The 18515-nt window shown below is 34.9% G+C and overlaps 1 protein-coding gene across 2 annotated transcripts in view; it reads left to right on the top strand.

Annotated features, from left to right (window-relative positions):
- The first annotated feature begins 9157 nt into the window (after nt 1-9157).
- The window catches only part of XRN2 (5'-3' exoribonuclease 2), a 110362-nt gene continuing 101004 nt past the window's right edge, over nt 9158-18515 (top strand). The window contains exon 1 of one of the 2 annotated variants that reach the window (XM_051975848.1): nt 9158-9352. In XM_051975848.1, the coding sequence (XP_051831808.1) occupies nt 9278-9352 (75 nt within the window). In that variant the 5' untranslated portion in view covers nt 9158-9277. The remainder of the gene's footprint in view (nt 9353-18515) is intronic. The other variant, XM_051975849.1, reaches the window with a different exon arrangement.

Genomic DNA, 18515 nt, shown 5'->3' with positions numbered 1-18515 from the left:
GAAAAGACATCATATATGTAAGTAAGTAATAACTTCAGGAAGATTCTAAAAAAACAGTTGAGGTTTAAAAAAATTAAAAATTCAAAGACAAATTTTAACCAAATTTTCTTTACATGACATTTGCTGTCAAAACCTTTTTTTTTTAGCATATACAGTTAGATTGTTGGAACCTTTATAAAAGTGATATGTTGAGAACAGTCTTAGAATAATAACAGGAGGGGCAGCTAGGTGGTGCAGTAGAGAGAGCACCAGCCTTGAAGTCGGGAGGACCTGAGTTCAAATCTGGTCTCAGACACTTAACACTTCCTATCTGTGTGACCCTGGGCAAGTCATTTAACCCCAATTGCCTCAGGGGGGAAAAAAAAAGTTGAATAACAACAGGAGAAAAAAAAAAGGCCAATCATAGTTAATCATTGCTGTTTTTACAACCCATCCTTATCTTCACTTTTGGGAGAAGAAAAATTTTATATGATGTACATACTTTATTGATCTGAATTCTGACATTTATTTATTATATATCCATAACTTCTCCGGGAGGTGAGTTTCTTATCTGTAAAAGGAATTTAATATATGTACTACCTACCTCTTATGATCTTTGTGGGGAAATTGTGAATCTTGTTACCTTCATTTACATATGCACACATACTTATATATACACAAATATATCATCATATATAGATTGAATTGGATTTTTCAGCCTACACATCCTCTTTGAGTGAATTATAATTTCTTTTCTTATTAAAAGATATAACTGCTTTAACATTTTCTTTTAATAATACTTCGGTAGAAGCTGAGCAAGAATCTAAAAGAGAATGGCTTCTAAAGAAAGCATCTCCTCTCTCTTTTAAAAAATTTGTTTTTTGATTGCATTTTAAGTTTTGAGTTGATTCCCTCCAAATTGTTAACCCTGAGAAGATCAGCATTTGACACAGATATATATATATATATATATGAGAAGTCATATAATATATACTTCCATATATCAGTTCTTCCTCTGGAGGTAGATAGTATCTTTCTTCATAGGTCCTCTGTAGTTAATTTGAATATACATATTACTCATAATAGCTTAGTCATTCACAATTAATTTTTGAACAATATTTCTGACACTGTATCCAATAATTTTCTCTTGGTTCTGCTCATTTCACTCATTATTCTATGGAAGTTTTTCCATGTTTTTTTCTAAAATTATTCTGCTTATTTCTTATAACATAATAGTATCCCATCACAATCATATACCACAACTTATCTAGCTATTCCTCAGTTGATGTGCATCCCCTTAATCTCCAGTTCTTTGCTATCACAAAGATAGTTGCTATAAATAGTTTAAAACATATAAGCTCTTTTCTTTTTTCTCTGATCACCTTTGGAAATAGAATTAATAGTGGTATCATTTGGTCAAAGAGTATACATAATTTTATTACTCTGGACATAATTCCAAATTGCTCTCCGAAATGCTGGATCAGTTCACAGTTACACCAACAATGTATTAGTTCTCAATTTTTCCATATCTCCTCCAACATTTGTGATTTTTCTCCTTCTATCATTTTAGCCAATCTGATAGGTGGGAGATAGTATATCAAAGCTGTTTAAATTTGCATTTCTCTATTCAATAATGATTTAGATCATTTTTTCAAATGACTATATCTTTGATTTTTTCAAAAAACTGCCTGTTCATATCCTTTGACCATTTATCAAATGAAGGATGACTCATATGCTTATTAAATTTAATAAAGTTCTCTATTATTTTAAAGATGAAGCCTTTATACAAGAACCTATAAATTTCAACCCATTCCCTATTTTATGCTTTTTTTCTACTGACTATGTAGCTTTTATTTGTACAAAATCTTTTAAATTTAATACAATCAAAATGATTGTCAAAAGAATCTCTTAAAGACAGTATCCCCTGTATTCTGATAGAAAAAAGCTGGTGTTTGCATTCCCAGAGACATAACAGCTTTTTGCAGACTTCCATGCTTTAAAATGCCACTCAGTTCATAAGCATTTATTAAGTGCTTACTAGCTGCTAGTCATTTGGTACCAGGAATACAAAGAAACACACACACACACACACACACAAGAAAACCGTCCTTTTAAGAAGCTGGTAGATATCCTGAGAGGTAACACATAAATAATTAGGCATGTTAGAATAATACTCTTAATATGAAAATCAGATAGCGAGGAAAATGTATTAAAGAAGAATCTTAAGGAATCATCTTAACATTTCTAGCCAGAAGCTGGCTCTGCTCCTCTTCAAGGAGAGGGTGTGCTGAACATAGAAATGGGAGCTTTATATTTGATTTGGCACAGTCCCTCCCTTCAGAGACTGGATTGGTCCATTCCCTTCTGGGTTACAATCTTTCTGATACTCCCACTACATCTTCCCTAAATATGTATAAACATGTTCCCCCTCCCTCATCATAAGCTATGTTCAAACATGTCAGGAAACTCCTATGGGACTGTATTGTTTAATATTCAATTAACCTATTAAGCAGGGCAATATTGATTTGGTCAAGTCAAGTCATTGATCTCAACTAGTTTGGACTGGATCAGCTATTATCTTATGATTTTCTCAAAACCACAAGACTCTAATTGATTGAATTTACCTGTGCCTTCCTAGCTCTCCAATTCCTTGTTTGCTCAAGGTTTCTGTTGATCACTTAATTGTTCTGTGGAATCTTAACCTTCCTTAACCTCTCACATTCTGAAAACTTCTTGGTCAGTGGTACCCACTATCCTATACTACCTCAAAGTTTGCAGCACTGTGGAAACCCAACTTTTCAGCATGTCTCACAAGCACATATGATATACATGCAGAGTAGATGAAAGATAACTTTAGAGAAAACTGCAGAAACTAGGAAAGATCTCCTGCAGAAAGAGGCATGTAAGCTGAGTCTTTTTTTTTTTTTTTAATAATTATAACTTTTTATTGACAGAATCCATGCCTGGGTAATTTTTTACAACATTATCCCTTGCACTCACTTCTGTTCTTACTTTTCCCCTCTCTCCCTCTACCCCCTCCCCCAGATGGCAAGCAGTCCCATACATATTATGTCACAGTATATCCTAGATACAATATATGTGTGCAGAACCGAACAGTTCTCTTGTTGAACAGGAAGAATTGGAATTAGAAGGTAAAAATAACCTGGGAAGAAAAACAAAAATGCAAAGTTTGCATTCATTTCCCAGTGTTCTTTCTGTCCATCATTGATCAATTGGAACTGAGTTAGATCTTCTCTTTATCGAAGAAATCCACTTCCATCAGAATACATCCTCATACAATATCGTTGTTGAAGTATATAATGATCTCCTGGTTCTGCTCATTACACTTAGCATCAGTTCATGTTAGTCTCTCCAGTCCTCTCTGTATTCATCTTGCTGATCATTTCTTACAGAACAATAATATTCCATAACATTCACATACCACAATTTACCCAATCATTCTCCAATTGATGGGCATCCATTCATTTTCCAGTTTCTAGCCATTACAAACAGAGCTGCCACAAACATTTTGGCACATATAGGTCCCTTTCCTTTCTTTAGTATATCTTTGGGGTATAAGCCCAGTAAAACACTGCTGGATCAAAGGGTATGTATGCACAGTTTGATAACTTTTTGGGCATAATTCCAGATTGCTCTCCAGAATGGTTGGATTCATTCACAACTCCACCAACAATTAAGTTAAATCTTGAAAGAAGTTAAGGATTCTTGCAGATAGAACGAGAAGAAAACATTCCAGGCATGGGAAACAATAACTACAAAAACATGAAGATGAGAGACCAAGTGTCATGTGAGGAGTAGTAAGCAGACCAGTATGTCTGGATTGTAGTTTGTGGTAGAACATAAAGTATGAGAAGGTAGAAAAAAAGCCAAATTGTGAAAAGCTTTAAGTGTAAAGATTGTTTACATTTGCTCCTAAGGTAATGAAGATATACTACACTTTACTCAGCAGATAATACTAATGTGATCCTTAGAAGATGCTGCCAATGATGTAGTCAGAACCTGACCAGCTGGGAAGTAAATGGTAAGGAGCATCATCTTTATCATAAGGCTGGACTTGAGCTAAGGACTACTCTACCTTGTGGCATAAAATGAAAGAAAGCTTATGCCCTTGCAAGAATCAGGAAAAGAAGTATGGATGGCAATAAAAATAGGAAGAAGAAAGCTACAAAATTAGCTTCTGTGATTAAAAAAAAAATTAAAATGCAGGGCAGGTATACATGAAAGAAAAAAAAAAAAACTTTGAAAATCTACTTTTTAGAAATTGAAAGCATGTTTGCTTTTCTAGCCTAGTGGCTTAAGATGATGACACAGTAGTGGGTAAGAAATTTCTAAAAACATTGTTAAACCCTGATTATGTAGCTGGGTGATACAGTGGATAGAGCACTGAGCTTGGAGTCAAGAATATCTGAATTCAAATCCAGTTTCAGAAACTTACTAGCTGTAACTCTGGTCAAGTCACATAACTTCTGTTTGCCTCAGTTTTCTCATCTGTAAATAAGAATAATAGCATTCATTTTTGAGGATCAGTTGAAATAATAACTATAAAGCATTTAGCACAGTGTCTGGTATATAGTATCATATAAAACACTATATAAATGCCAGCTATTATTATTATCATTATTAATGTGAGTTTAGGCAGCAGACTAAACTGTACCTACAACTTCAAATATCAATACATCTATGAATATTTACAAACATCTTAATTTTTCTGTTTTCCATACCGCTCTCTATTTTCAATATAACTTGATCTCCATCCATTATAAATACACATGTATGCAAACTATTGATTGAAGGATATAAGAGAATAGAATCTTCTTTTGAATTGTAAGGGCACAGCATGAATCATCATCCAAACAAAGCAATAATGCATGAGCTCCCCATGATCTTTACCTAAAGCAGAGAACATATGTTCCTAATAAATTTCTTTAATTAAAAAAGCATGATAAATAATGACAAGAAATAACTTCTCCTCCAAACTGAATCATAGGAGTAGACTATCCCAGATTGCCACACCATTGGTGTAAAGATGAATACATATAGAGAACCTACCTGACTAGAAAACATTTGTAGGAAACATGCATATTGAGGTAAAGATATATAAGTTAACTCAATTCTGAAGACATTGTTTCTTATTTTCCTACAAAGCTGCTAAGTATCTTTATTTTTATGGCAGAGCTAATACATTAAAATGGTTATCTTTCTAATAATCAAGTTTGATAGCACATCTGTTTGACCCAAAGAAGCAGAGTTTTTTGTTTAGAGTTTAGTTCTTATTTAGAACTCTGATTTTACATTCTAAAGTATGGAAACATCTATACCTTGAAATTAATTCAGAGTTCTCATTTGCATATACAGACATTTAAGTAATATGCCATCACTATAAAACACTATTCAAACACAAAATATTGCAAGTTTAATCTATAGGAATTCTATTCTGTTTGTTTATCCATCATAAAGCTTCCAAGTAATTTTCTGAATACAAAGAACTTGGTTACACTACTCTGAAACCTTTGTTGATTTCTTATTTATAGGATAAAGCACCTATAGATTCTTTAAAAACCTCTACAATCTAGTTCTAATTTTCCTTTCTTTTAACACTTTAAATTTTATTTTGTTCTTTATTTCTGAATACATTTTCTTCTCCCTTTCCCAGTGAACTTTCCCTTATAACAAATATTTAAAAGGAGGAGAAATGCAGTTCACCAAAGTCAACATTTGTGTCTGACAACATAAGCAATATTCCACATTTAGTCTCCCATTTTTATAAAGAAGCTGAATTTAAATTAAATTCTTCTTCAGGGCTAAGTTCAAGGGATTCTGTTCAGTTTTATTCTTTTTCTACTTACATTGCTGTTCTCACTGTGGATACCGGTATTTTTGGTAACTTTTCTTGGCTTGTTTCACTTTACTCCTCTCCACATATTTTTACTATTTCATCAAATTGGACTTGTATTTTTCAATCTTGTTATAGTTACTCTTAATTTTACAAGACATCTACTACCTCTAGAATGCACTCCTTTCACATCCTGGAATGTTGAAAGCCTCTTCTCCAAGGTTAAGCTCAGGTTGTACTTCCATCAAAGTATCTTCTCGGAAATTCCCCAAATGTTCTTTATTACTCTGCAGATTTTCCTGGAATACTTAAATCTAGATCTGTCCTTGGCCTATTATAGTATTATTTTGTATCATATTTATCTGTATAATTGTGGTATGGTATTCTCCTTTTCTTACTCTTCATCCATGACCTCATTGCAGCCTTTAAAACTTGTTGATCACTTTTTCTGGGTATTCTCCTCTCTGTAAGTTTCCATGACAGTATTCTGTCCTAGTTCTTCTTCTTGTCTAATAACTCTTTTCCTCTCTCCTTTGCTAAGACACAAAAACTGCTAATCTCAAAGAGTCTGTTCTGGATCCTCTTTGTTACAATTGGTAATCTCATTAACTCTCAAGGTTCAATTATCTATGCTGATGCTTCTCAAATCTACTTATCCAGCCCTTCAGCTTTCCAACTGCCTAGTGGACATCTCAAACTCAATGTTAACTTTTTAAACTTAACATACCCAAAATTAAATTCATTTAGAATGGAGGATATCCTCCATTCTAAACCCTCCCCTCTTTCTCATTTCCCTATTATCAATCACCACCATCCTACCAGTCACTCAAGCCCCCAACCTGGGTGTTATTCTTGACTCCCAGCTCTCTCTTACCTCATATTTAATTAGATACAAAGGCTCACCAATGATGACAGGTCTCATATATATTTCCTCCTCTCTGACATTATCACCACCCTCATGGAGGACGTTATCACCTCATCCCTGAACTAGTGTAATAGCCTGCTAGTTGGTCTCCCCACCTCAAGTCTCTCCTCCCAGTCCAGTCCATTTTCCACTTAATTGTTGAATTGAGCTTCCTAAAGGACAAAAGTTACTGTTACCTACTATCCCCTTATCAATAAGTTCTAGCTCCTTATCACTTCCAAGAGCAAATAAAAATTTTCATTACTCAAAACCTTTCAAACCTATTTTTCTATCCTGTAAAGTCTTATCACACTTTATGTGATCCACCACGATCTTGTGATCTAATGACACTGCTTAAAGGTCCTCACACCACAATACTCCCATCTCCAAACTATGACATTTTCGCGGACTGTCCCTTTTGCCTAGAATGCTCCCCTTGCTTTCTATCTTTCCTGAAGTTGCAGTTTTAAGAAATTTTTCCTGATTTCCTCGAATGCTAGTGCCTTCCCTCTGCTATCTTCAAAAGGTCCTGTGTATATGTTGATACTTCTGATTGACAATATACATTTGAATGATTATTTTTCATCTATCATTAGAACCCAGCACAGAACTTTGTATATAAAATGCTTCTCTTCCTCTCTTTCTACCTTCCTTCAAGTCTCCACTAAAATCCTACCTTCTATATAAAGCTTTTCCCAATCTTTTTAATCCTAGAGCCTTTTCTCTTAATATTCATTTCCTATTTATCTTGTATATAGCTTGTTTGCACATATTTGCATCTTTACTTCAATATAATTATTTATCTTTTCAATCATGCATTTATTACATTATTTTGAGAAGGCATCAGTGTATAGCTCACCAGTCTATCTGTCAAGGTGGTCCATAACAAACCAAAATTTAAGAACTCTTTTTTTCTAGGTACTTAACTGGTCTGTTTCCTGTAAAATAAAGGGAGGTGTTCTCTATGATTTTAAATTTTCTTCCAATCTTAACAGCTTAGGCTTTTAATAGCCTATTTAATACCAGGTTTAAACTTTCATACATTTTGTAATGTATATTAAAAAACTCACTTCAGAAATATGTAATGTATTTTAATTAGCATAAATGAAAAAGAAGACATTTGTGATGGATTAAAATATATCTTCTTACCATAAAAACAATCACAAAAGGAACCAGTCATTTAAAAGTCTAAAGAAATTTTAAAACATTAAAATTTTTTGGCCCAAACATTGATACCATATGAATATAATTATCTATTAATCTAGAAAGGGATTCTGTTCCTTGAAAATGAAAATTAATGATACAGCAGTTTTCACGAGTGGGAAAAAGAAAATGTTTTCAAACTAGACTTGGTGCCATTAGACATGATTTAAATCCCAGCTCTTACTACAACTACATATAACCTTAGGTAAATCACTTAAGTTCTTTGGCATCTGTTTGCTTATTTTTTACGAAGGAGCTGAACTATTTATTCTCAAAGATGGTTTCCAGAGCTAAATCCAGTTAACTCAATGCTCTTCAAAGTTTTGGTCTCAGTACCCTTTTGCATTCTTAAAAATTAGTGATTCCAAAGAACTTTTTGTTTATGTGGGTTATCGTTATCGATATTTAACCTAAAATCCTTTAGTATTATTGTGAAAATAATGTTGAATTCTTAGACCTTCTGAAAGGGCCTGGGAGTTTGAACCCAGGTTCAAACTTAAGCCCTGCTATAACTTAGGCGAGGAATTTTCCCCAAGTGAAGTGGCCCAGAAAGTGTATATCCATTGGGCTATCTTAGACTTGGTCCACTCAAAACCAAATAAAAACGGGAAACTTATACTTTTCATTTTAAATGAGTTCATTATTCTAGTGAGATCACATATCCCTTCAAGTAATTTTTTAAAGGCTCCAGGTGTAACAAAAAGGGAGGCCACAACGTAAAAGAAAGTGGGTTCCGGAGCTTTTAACACTAACGTGGGCGGGGTAAATAGACAAAAGACTACCCTTTCAGGGCTCCTCCCCAAAAGCCAAATTCCTGAGCAGTTTGGTCCCACAAAAATTCCCTGGATTCGACGCGGGGTTCGAGCGAAGGCCTCGACTACCCCCGGGCCTCCTTCCCACCTGCGCCGCTCAATCAGAGGCACGAGTGGGGAACAACTGACGTACTGGGAATCGGAGTCGAGGAGCCCCAAATAGGCCCCGCCTCATCTAATGGGAGGCCCGGGAGCTAGGAGGAGGTCTCTGCCCAAATGGCTGGGGGTTGGGCGGCTCCTAGACCCCAGGCTGTCATAGTAGTGGAGCAGAGCAATGTACTCCCAGTTTCTCTAGAGTGCTCAGCTCAGCAGAGCTCCGCCTCAGAAGGATCACCTCCCCCACCTCCTCGGTACCCTTTTCCCGCCGTGCTCTGCAGCGGCGGCCGCGTGGCGTCACTTCCCCCCGCTCGGCCTTAAGGTGGGCGGAAGTGCCTACCCTCCGCCGCCGCCGCCGCCTGTCTCTCTGGTTACGCTTTTTTCCCCCCGGGTCCGGGCTTGCCGACTAAAAAGCGCCCGGCCGAAATCATGGGAGTCCCCGCTTTCTTTCGCTGGCTGAGCCGCAAGTATCCGTCCATCATCGTGAACTGCGTGGAAGAAAAGGTAAAGGAGGAGGTGTATGAGGGGTCGTTCGAGGCGTCCGAAAGAGGCGGGGGGCTCCAGGCGTGACTAGGCCTTGCGTCTCCCGCCGCCCCAGTTCCGCCTGTTGTCGAGTCTGAGTCGGGGCCCGCCGGCACCCCGGAGTCCTGACCTGCCCGCGTGCAGGAGACTCCCCTCACCCTTTGGTGTAGCCCGCTAGAGAGTCCCCACCCCCTTGGGGATTCCCCGCGCTGAGACACGCGGTAGTCACTTCTAAGTTCCACGGGCGGGTGGCTCTGCAGTGGGAGAAAGTAGCGGGTTTGCAAGAGGACGAGAGGGGATGGTCGGGCTCCCGACTCTGGAGAGGCAGCATGCCTTGTCTCCGCGCTGTCTCTTTTGGATTAGCCTCGGGGTTGAGCTCCACCCCCACACCCCCAACTTCTTCACCCGCGGCCACTTTCCGGTGTGCGGTTGTTACTTCGTGGGGGAGGCGTGACTGTAGGAGCCTGGAGCCTTCTGCGCCCCCCGCGTGCACGGAGTCTTTCCTGTTTCTTCCTCTTTGCTGTGACTTACTTAAACAGTCGTGTGCCTGAAGAGCACGTACGATAGGCCGGTGGAATCGGGAGTTTGTCGTTTTATTTTGTGGTTACAAGGTTTGCGTAAATCTTGAGTTAAGTTTATTTTTTTCTTCAATTACTAAAAATCTAACCCCTCTCCCCCATTTTCCGGGGGAGAGAAAGCAGTGTTACAAATATGCAAAGTTAAGACGATAAATATAGTGCTTGAAAAGTAAACTTCTTAATCTGCCCTCTGCGTTTTTTGAAGGTGGGTAACAGTCATTATCATCTCAAATCACGATTGGTCATGTCATTGAAGAGAATTTTAAGTGTTTCAGAGTGTTTGCAATGTTGTAGATATTGTACAAATGATTCTCTGGATGCTGCTCAGTCTTATTTTGCATCAGATCATACCTGTCTTTCCAGGTTTCTTTGAAGCCTATGTTTTCATCATTTATTAGTGAATTATGATGATGTTCATAAACCCTTACTTATTTGGCCATTATCCAAAAGATGAGCACCTCTCTAAATTTGCACTACAAAAAGAGCTGAACTAATTATTCTTACTTTTATTAAAGATGGGTTTTCTTTCTTTCTTTTTTTTTTTTTTTTTGTCTTTTTGGAGTTTGGGCATTCCTTAGTAAAAGGACATGCCGTTTAGTAACTTTGGGAACATGATTACACATTGCTTTCCAGAACGACTGCACCAATTAACAAACATCTCCACTGACCATGTATTATTTTTATGATTCTTTAGAAAGGTATTTGCAACTTGTTCTTTGATGCTTTTTTGCAAAGTTACTTAATTATTCTCAGCCAAGAATAATCTTAAAGAAAAGTTAAATAATAGGGGAAAATACGATTTCTTTAAGATTCCGAAATTTCCTAGTTTCATTGTTGGAATCAACTTTTTGGGTAGGGAGAGCTAAGCAGCCTCCCTTTGTTCCCCTCACCCTCATTTTCATATTTTGAATTTAGATAATTTTGAAATTTTTTTTGCAGTTTTTCCCACTGCATATCTGTGTTGTCAAACTTTTTTAATCTTTTAATTAAAGGTAGGAAAAATATTATAATATCTTTCTATGTGAATAAAATGGGCACAGTAAATTGCTCTTTTTTGCATTTTCAGTTTTAATAGAGCCACAATGTTAGTTTTTTCACTTCCAGGACAGGCCTCAAATTATGTTATTGGCATTGCCAAAATTACTTTTATTGTTCCTAAAGAAGGAAGTCCCTTATTCGTTGTTCTTTGAGTTCCTTCACATGCACATTCATATGTCATAGAAAATCAAGGTATTCATATAATCACAATAACGATTCACTGGACATGTCATGTTTATTATGCCAACATTAATTTACATATAAAGTACACTTCATTGAATTTAGGTTTACATAAATTGGATTGATGCTTAAATGAGAATTGGCTAAACTTAAAATTAGAACTTAAAGGAGGACCCCCGAAAGGTTCAGTTCTTTCAAATTCTAGTAATTAATAAGCATGTGTTGATGGAGATCAGGTAAAGTAACTTTTAAAACTATGTTGTATGGCAGCTGTTACCCATATTAGCATCAGAACCATTAATAAAAAGAACCCCTCTCTCCCAGCTGTCAGACCAGGTTCCTTTCTATTAGGTTGGGATTTCTGCACTTTTCACCACATAGATTTCTTTTGTGTTTCTTCTTCAATTCCCCAACTTCATTCTTTCTCTCTCGTTTTTCTCTACCAAATCCTTTTTTTGCCTATGCTAGTAATACTCATTTGAAAAAAGTTATTAATTGCAGTACTAAGGTAATAGTGGTTATTTCCCTTCGGAATCAGGAATTTTTCATTTTATTTTGTGCTTACAAAGATTAGGTAAATCTCAAATTAAGTTTATTTTTTCTTCAGTTACCAAAAGGAGTAACTGAAGGAAGGTAGATGGAGGAGGTGGTGGCAGTCTGCTCTGGAATGTAAATCAGGAGAAGGCTTCTGAAGGAGTGAAATTGGAGATTTAGGATTTGGATTGGCATGGGGAAAGGTTGAAGATCCTTTATCTATTACTAATTTTTTTTTTTTTTAAATTTCAGAGAAATCTGGGTAGCACAATTTTGGTTGATATGATACAAGAATAGAAATGTTTAATGTTTGTCAGCAAGTTTTTTTTTTTTTCTCCCTTAAATTAAGTCAGCACTGTGCTAAATAATTTGAGAAATTAAAAAAATCTGACAGTTTTTCCTCAAGTTGCTTACTATCTGGTTGGGCATTTACAAGATTAATGCATTCAGAAAAATGCATGACAGCATATGCTTGTGTTAAATTTATATGGCACAGATTAAGGACAGGGACTAGACTTGTAATTTCATTGTGCTGGATGAAGTTGGATACTTTCTTTGCAATTTAAAAATCTTGCTGAGAGTTGCTTATAGCATTAGGGTTAAATAACTTTCTCAGGAACGGCATCCAGAATATGACAGAGCCTGCACTTGAACTCATGTTTTTCAGTCTTGGTGACCTACTCTTTGACCACTATTCTACTTTACCTTTTATAAGAATAATATTCATAGCTCATATTTATAAAAGTCTTTATTTGGGGGGGAGTACTTAGAACCCTTTGAAGATAAAACTAAATCCTTTGGGATCTGGTTTTACAGGTGAAATTACTAATTGAACTTCATTTAGTGACTTGCTTATAGTCACCATTCCCGTTAAGGTAGAATTAACCCAAATCTTAAGTTCTTCGCTCTTTCCCTTGTACCATACTGCTGCTCCAGTGTAATGATTAGGAACATAGAAAAAGATCATTGTCCCTAGAATCATTGGAGATATTGTCCAGAAGGAAGTGGGACTTCTGCTGAACTGTGGAGGGAGGATGGCTGATACTGGGATCCTTATTTTTCTTCTCTTACCCAAAGTTTGCACTGAAGACTTTTTGTTATGGATTTGGAAGATGTAGAATACTGGGAAATGGAAAATTCTTACCCCCCAAGTATCTTACATTCTATAAGATGAGACACTTCTCTATTTCCTCAGAACTATCAATGTCATAAATTTCCTGCTTTTCTGCCCTTTTCAACTGTAAGTTAGCTGATTAAAAGGAAGGAAGGGAGAAGGTTAGTAGATCTTACTGAATTCCCTACTATGTCTCTTAATTTCTTTTTGACTTTTAGAGCCTCAGTTTCCTTACTGGTTAAATGAGGATAATAATATTTGTTTTATCTGCCTCACAAAATTTTTGTGAGAAAAGGAAGCTCTTGAAAAATATTAAAGGAAAAAAGAAAAATATTAAAGTATGTAAGGTATGAGATTGATGTTGCTTACCTAGGTTAGAGCCCTTGGTTTCAATACTCTCAGTTCAGTTAACCTCTTTCTCTTTCCTCTTCAATGTTATTTTTCTGTGGATAAAATTTAAGTTTTCAGAATACTCTTACCTGTTATTTATTATGATCCTTACAATGATACCTGTGAAATATTTAGGTTAATTTTGTTGGTGCTTCCAAGCTCTTGCTCCACTGTTTTTGTGTTTTTTTTTCCCCTGATAGATTATGCTTCCTCACCTCTCTAATCTTACAACTCTTGCTGGAATTTCTTCTAATCAAATGATCTTTTCATTGCAATTTTTGTTTTTGTTTTATTAACAGAAAACCTTATTTAAGAGTTTTTCCTCTTAAAATACATAATAAATTCAACATTTAGTTGTTTAAAATTAAGTTTTGTTCTCAGTTAACAAGTATTGTCTCTTCTCGAGTCTTCTCCCATTGGAGAAAGAAAACAAAAAACAAAATCCTTGTGACAAATAGGCAGTGAAACAAAACAAATTCCCATGTTGGCTATGTCCAAAAATGACTCCTGAATATTTAATCTATCATGTCTCTGAAAGATGGGTAATATGCCTTGTAGGTCCTCTGAATTCATGGTTGTTGAGAATTCTTAAATATTTCTAAATTGTTCATTTTTAATGTTTAGTATGAGTTTATGTTTGTAATATGATTTATTATGGTATGTATATATGGTAATATAGTAGGAGTTATTCTGGTTCCACTCACCTCAGCATGCATTTCAGTTCATACAAATTTTCTCAGATTTCTCTGAACCTATTCTTTTTGTTGTTTTATCTTATAGCACAATGAAATTCCATAATATTCTTATATACCATAATTTGTGAAGAAATCCCCTCCCCCAAATTGGCAATCCCTTATTTTTCAGTTCTTTTTCATTGCCAAAAAGAGCTGCAATAAATATATTTTCTCCTCCTCTGATCTTTGGGACATGGGCATAGTATTGGTATCTATCTCTTGGTCAAAGGATATACACACTTTAGTAAATTTGGGGGCATAGTTTCAAATTTTTCCCAAAATAACTGGCACAGTTCACAGATGTGCTAATATTGCATCAGTGGTTTTTTTTGTGCAACACCTTCAAGGCTAGTCTTTTGGTGGGGGGGGGGGGCAGATTTTGACAATTTGATGATTGAAACCTCAATGGCATTAATTTTCATTTCTCCAAATACTGGTGATTGGGAGCATTTTTCATAAAACTTTGGGGAATTGGATTTATTTTTGAGTATTATTTATATAGCTTTTGAATAAATGGGGATTGCTTCTTTTTATAATTTGAATCAATTCTTCATATATCTTGGAAATTAGATTTTTAGCAGAGAACCCTCAATTGTAAAGATTTCCCTTCTCTTAAGCGTTTCCTTTTAAGTTTTACATTCATTGGATTTGTTTGTGCAAAAACTTTGAAATTTTATATATATATATTATATATATATTTTCTATTTTATCTTTTGTTATCCTCTCTATTCTGTGATCATGAAGTCTTCCCCTGTCTGTAAATCCAAAAGATAGTTCTTTTTCTTGCTTTTCTAGTTTGTTTATTACATGACCTTTTATATTTAGTTAATGTATCCATTTGGATATTATCTTAATATTTGTTAGATGTTAATTTACTCTCTATCAGTCTGCATTCTATTTTCCCCAGCAGTTCTTGTGAAATAGCATGCCTTTTTATCAAATAGCTCATTATTTTGAATTTATCAAACACTAGGTACTAAGTTAATTTTTCCCCTTTTTTCAGTAGTTATTTTATTTTTCCAAATACATGTAAAAACAGTTTTCATCATTCATTTTTGTAAAACTTTGTGTTGTAAGTTTTTCTCTCCCCTTCCCTTACTTCCTCTGTCCCCAAGACAGCAAGTAATCTGATACAAGTTAAATATGTGCAATTCTTTTAAACATATTTGTTTAAATATTTGTCATGTTGTACAAGAAAAATTAGATCAAAAGGAGAAAAAAAAACCACAAGAAAGAAAAAACCAAGTAAATAAAAAGGTGAAAATAACTATGCTTCTATTCACATTAAGTTTTCATAATTCTCTCTGGATTTTCTATCCCAAGTCTATTGGAATTGCCTTGAATCACTCGCATCATTGAAAAGGAACCAAGTACATCACAATTGATCATCGTGTAATCTTGTTTATTATTGTGTAGAGTGGTTGTTCTCAGTGGTTCTCACTTTGCTCAGCATCAGTGCATGTAGTTCTTTACAGAATTTCCTGAAATCAGCCTGCTCATCATTTCTTATAGAACAATAATATTCTATTGCCTTCATATATCATAACTTACTTAGCAGTTTGCTAATTCCAGTTTCCAGTTCCTTGCCAATACAAATAAAGCTGCTATAAACATTTTTGCATACAGGGGTTCTTTACCTTTATTTATTTATCTCTTAGGAATACAGACTCAATAGTGAGACTGCTGAATCAAAGGATATGCAGGATCATTTTGCAATTCCACCAACAATGTGTTAATATTCCAGTTTTCCCACATCCCTTCTTTTTCTGTCATCTTTTTCTGACATCTGAGAGGTGTCTTAATTTTCATTTCTCTAATCAGTAGTGATTTAGAGTGTTTTTTCATATGGCTTGAAATGGTTTTAATTTCTTCATATGAAAATTGTATGTTCTTTCTCTGTTCTTGCTCACATGTGTGTTCTCTCTTTTTCTCTCTCCTTTTCTCTCTCTCTTCCTCTCTCCCTCATGTTTACTTCTTTTTTGTAGTTTATAATTTGAGATCTGGTATTTCAAGGAAGAATCTTTACCTCCAACTTTTTCTATTTTCATTATTTTCCTTGAGATTCTTGAGATTACAAGATTACAATTCTGGATTATTCCTCCAGATACATTTTGTTAGTATTTTTTTTTTTTTCCTATCTCTGTGAAACAATCCTTTGGTTGGGTGATTGGTATTTTATTGAATGAGCAAATTAATTTAGGTAATATTGTCATTTTTATTATATTTATATTAACTACTCACAGATATTTATCTATTTAGGTCTGTATTTCCAAAGAAGAATGTTTTGTAGTTGTATTCATAGACTTCCTGGTTTTTACCTTGGTAGTTAGATGAAGTATTTCATACATTTTGTTATTATTTTAATTGATCTTTTCCCCTTGAGGCAATTATGGTTAAGTGACTTGCCTAGGGTCTCACAGCTAGGAAGGGTTAAATGTCTGAGTTGGGATTTGAACTCTGGTCTTCCTGACTTCAGGGCTGGTTCTCTAGCCACTGCGCCACCTGGCTACTCCAATTTTGTTATTATTTTAGATGCGGCTTTTATTCCTGCTGGATTTTGTTGGCTTATACAGAAATTTTGATTTATTTATGTGGATTTAATATCCTACAACTGTGCTAATGTTTCAATTAATATTTGTTTATTAATATTCTGTAAGTATCCATCTCATCTGCAGAAAGTAATAATTTTGTTTCTTAGTTTGTTTATTCCTTTGATTTCCTTGTCTGTCTCTATATATAGTTGTTTATCATTCTCTCTCTCTTTCTCTCCCCATTCTCCCCCCCCCCCCCTCCATCCCCCCATTGGTAGCATTTCCAGCAATATATTATAGAGTGGTGGTACCAGTGGACACCTTTGCTTTGTCTTGATCTTATTGAATAGGATTCTAACTTATTTCTGTTAGATACAGTGCTCTCTTGATTTTAGAAGTATACTGTTTATGTTAAGAAATGGTTCATTTAATCTTACGTTTTCCAGTGTTTTTCACAGAAGAGGGTTTTGTATTTCTTCAGACCCTTTTTCTGCTTTTATAGTTAGCATCATTTTTCTTGTTTTTATTAATCTGGCCACTCATATTTATTATTTCCCTGCTATTGAACTAGTTCAGCATTCATGTCTACTTGGATGTAGCGTATATTCTTTGGAATGTGTTGTCATTGTCTCTTTGCTATTTTATTTGTAATTTATTTGAAATACTGGTTTATAGTTTTCTTTCTCTCCTTTGATTCTTTATTTTTGACTTTGTTTGGGTATCAAGACTTTCTATCATAGAAAGAGTTGGGGAGGAAAATTTCTTTGTTTTATATTTGCGAACGTTTTGTGCTGGAATTCTTTTGTAATTTTCGATGTTTCCCTGTTTCTCTTCAAATGATATTTTCATCATGATAGTTCTGAGAATTATAAAAATTTATCATTTGCTGCAGTGGTAGATACAAAAGTAGAGCGTGTGATTCTATAAAAATGAAATAGCTAATAAATATTGCTTTATAACGAGGTAAATAAATAATGTAAGTTTCATGCTTGTTTTATATATGAAAAAATTGAAACATACAATGATTGACTTGTCAGAAATCATACAGATAATAGGAAGTAAATTCAAGGTTCCAACCCAGGTCTTCTGATGCAGTGCTTTTTGCTATATCATAATTACACCATAATCATATTTGCAGAAATATCCTTAGATTCATACTACTACTGTTGGAAGAAAATTCACAGATTTTCTAGTTCAGCTTCAATGTAGAAATTGCTTTTAAATAATTTTTTAACAGATAATCATTGACTTAAATTTAATTTGAAGGAATATAAAATTTTACACTTGGTTTTAGAAAGTTTTGGTAATACAGAGGAAAATACTATTACATAAAAAATATAGGCATGTTAGTAGTTTACAAGCTCATTATAAGTAAATCAGTAAGTATTTATTAAGTGTCTGCTATATGCAAAGCACTGTGCCAGGAATTGGAGATGAAAGTACAAAGAATAAAACAGTCCCTACATGAAATGAGATTATTTTTTAATGAGGGTTAAGGGATGCAAAAAGTACATATTTTAAAAAACAGAATAAATATGAAGTTAGTACACTTCCAAAAATAGTAGTTTAATATGAATTAATATGGGATGGGGAGCTTTTATTGGGGTAAGGGAACAAACAAAACTTCTTATATACAAAGGTGCTGCTTTGAACTGCATTTTAAAGGAAAGGGAATCTGAGACAAAGATGAGGAGGCAGTATGTATCCCAGGCATGGGAGAAGAGACTTAAAGAGGGAGGTCAAGAAGGATGAAGATTGAGAAAAGACCAATAACTTTGGCAATTAAGAGGTTGTTGGTATTTTTTAAGAGAAGAGTTTTGGTTGAATAATGTTTGAAAGCCATATCAAAAAGTTCAGAAAAGAGTTAGAGCAAAGGAAGTAGAAGCATCTAACATAAATTGATATGATCACAAATGGATCATAAACTGCAAATGGAGAACGGATGAGGGATGTTGTCTGGTAGACTAGTAATAATGATGGACAGATTAAATGAGAGTTTTTTTGAGTATGGGCATTTTTATAGGCAGTAGGAAAGCCTCCTCTCTA

Source organism: Antechinus flavipes, chromosome 2 (genome assembly GCF_016432865.1).
Source record: "Antechinus flavipes isolate AdamAnt ecotype Samford, QLD, Australia chromosome 2, AdamAnt_v2, whole genome shotgun sequence".
NCBI lineage: Eukaryota > Metazoa > Chordata > Mammalia > Dasyuromorphia > Dasyuridae > Antechinus > Antechinus flavipes.
The sequence above is the reverse complement of the archived record's forward strand: the minus strand, read 5'-3'. Positions and strand labels throughout refer to the sequence as shown.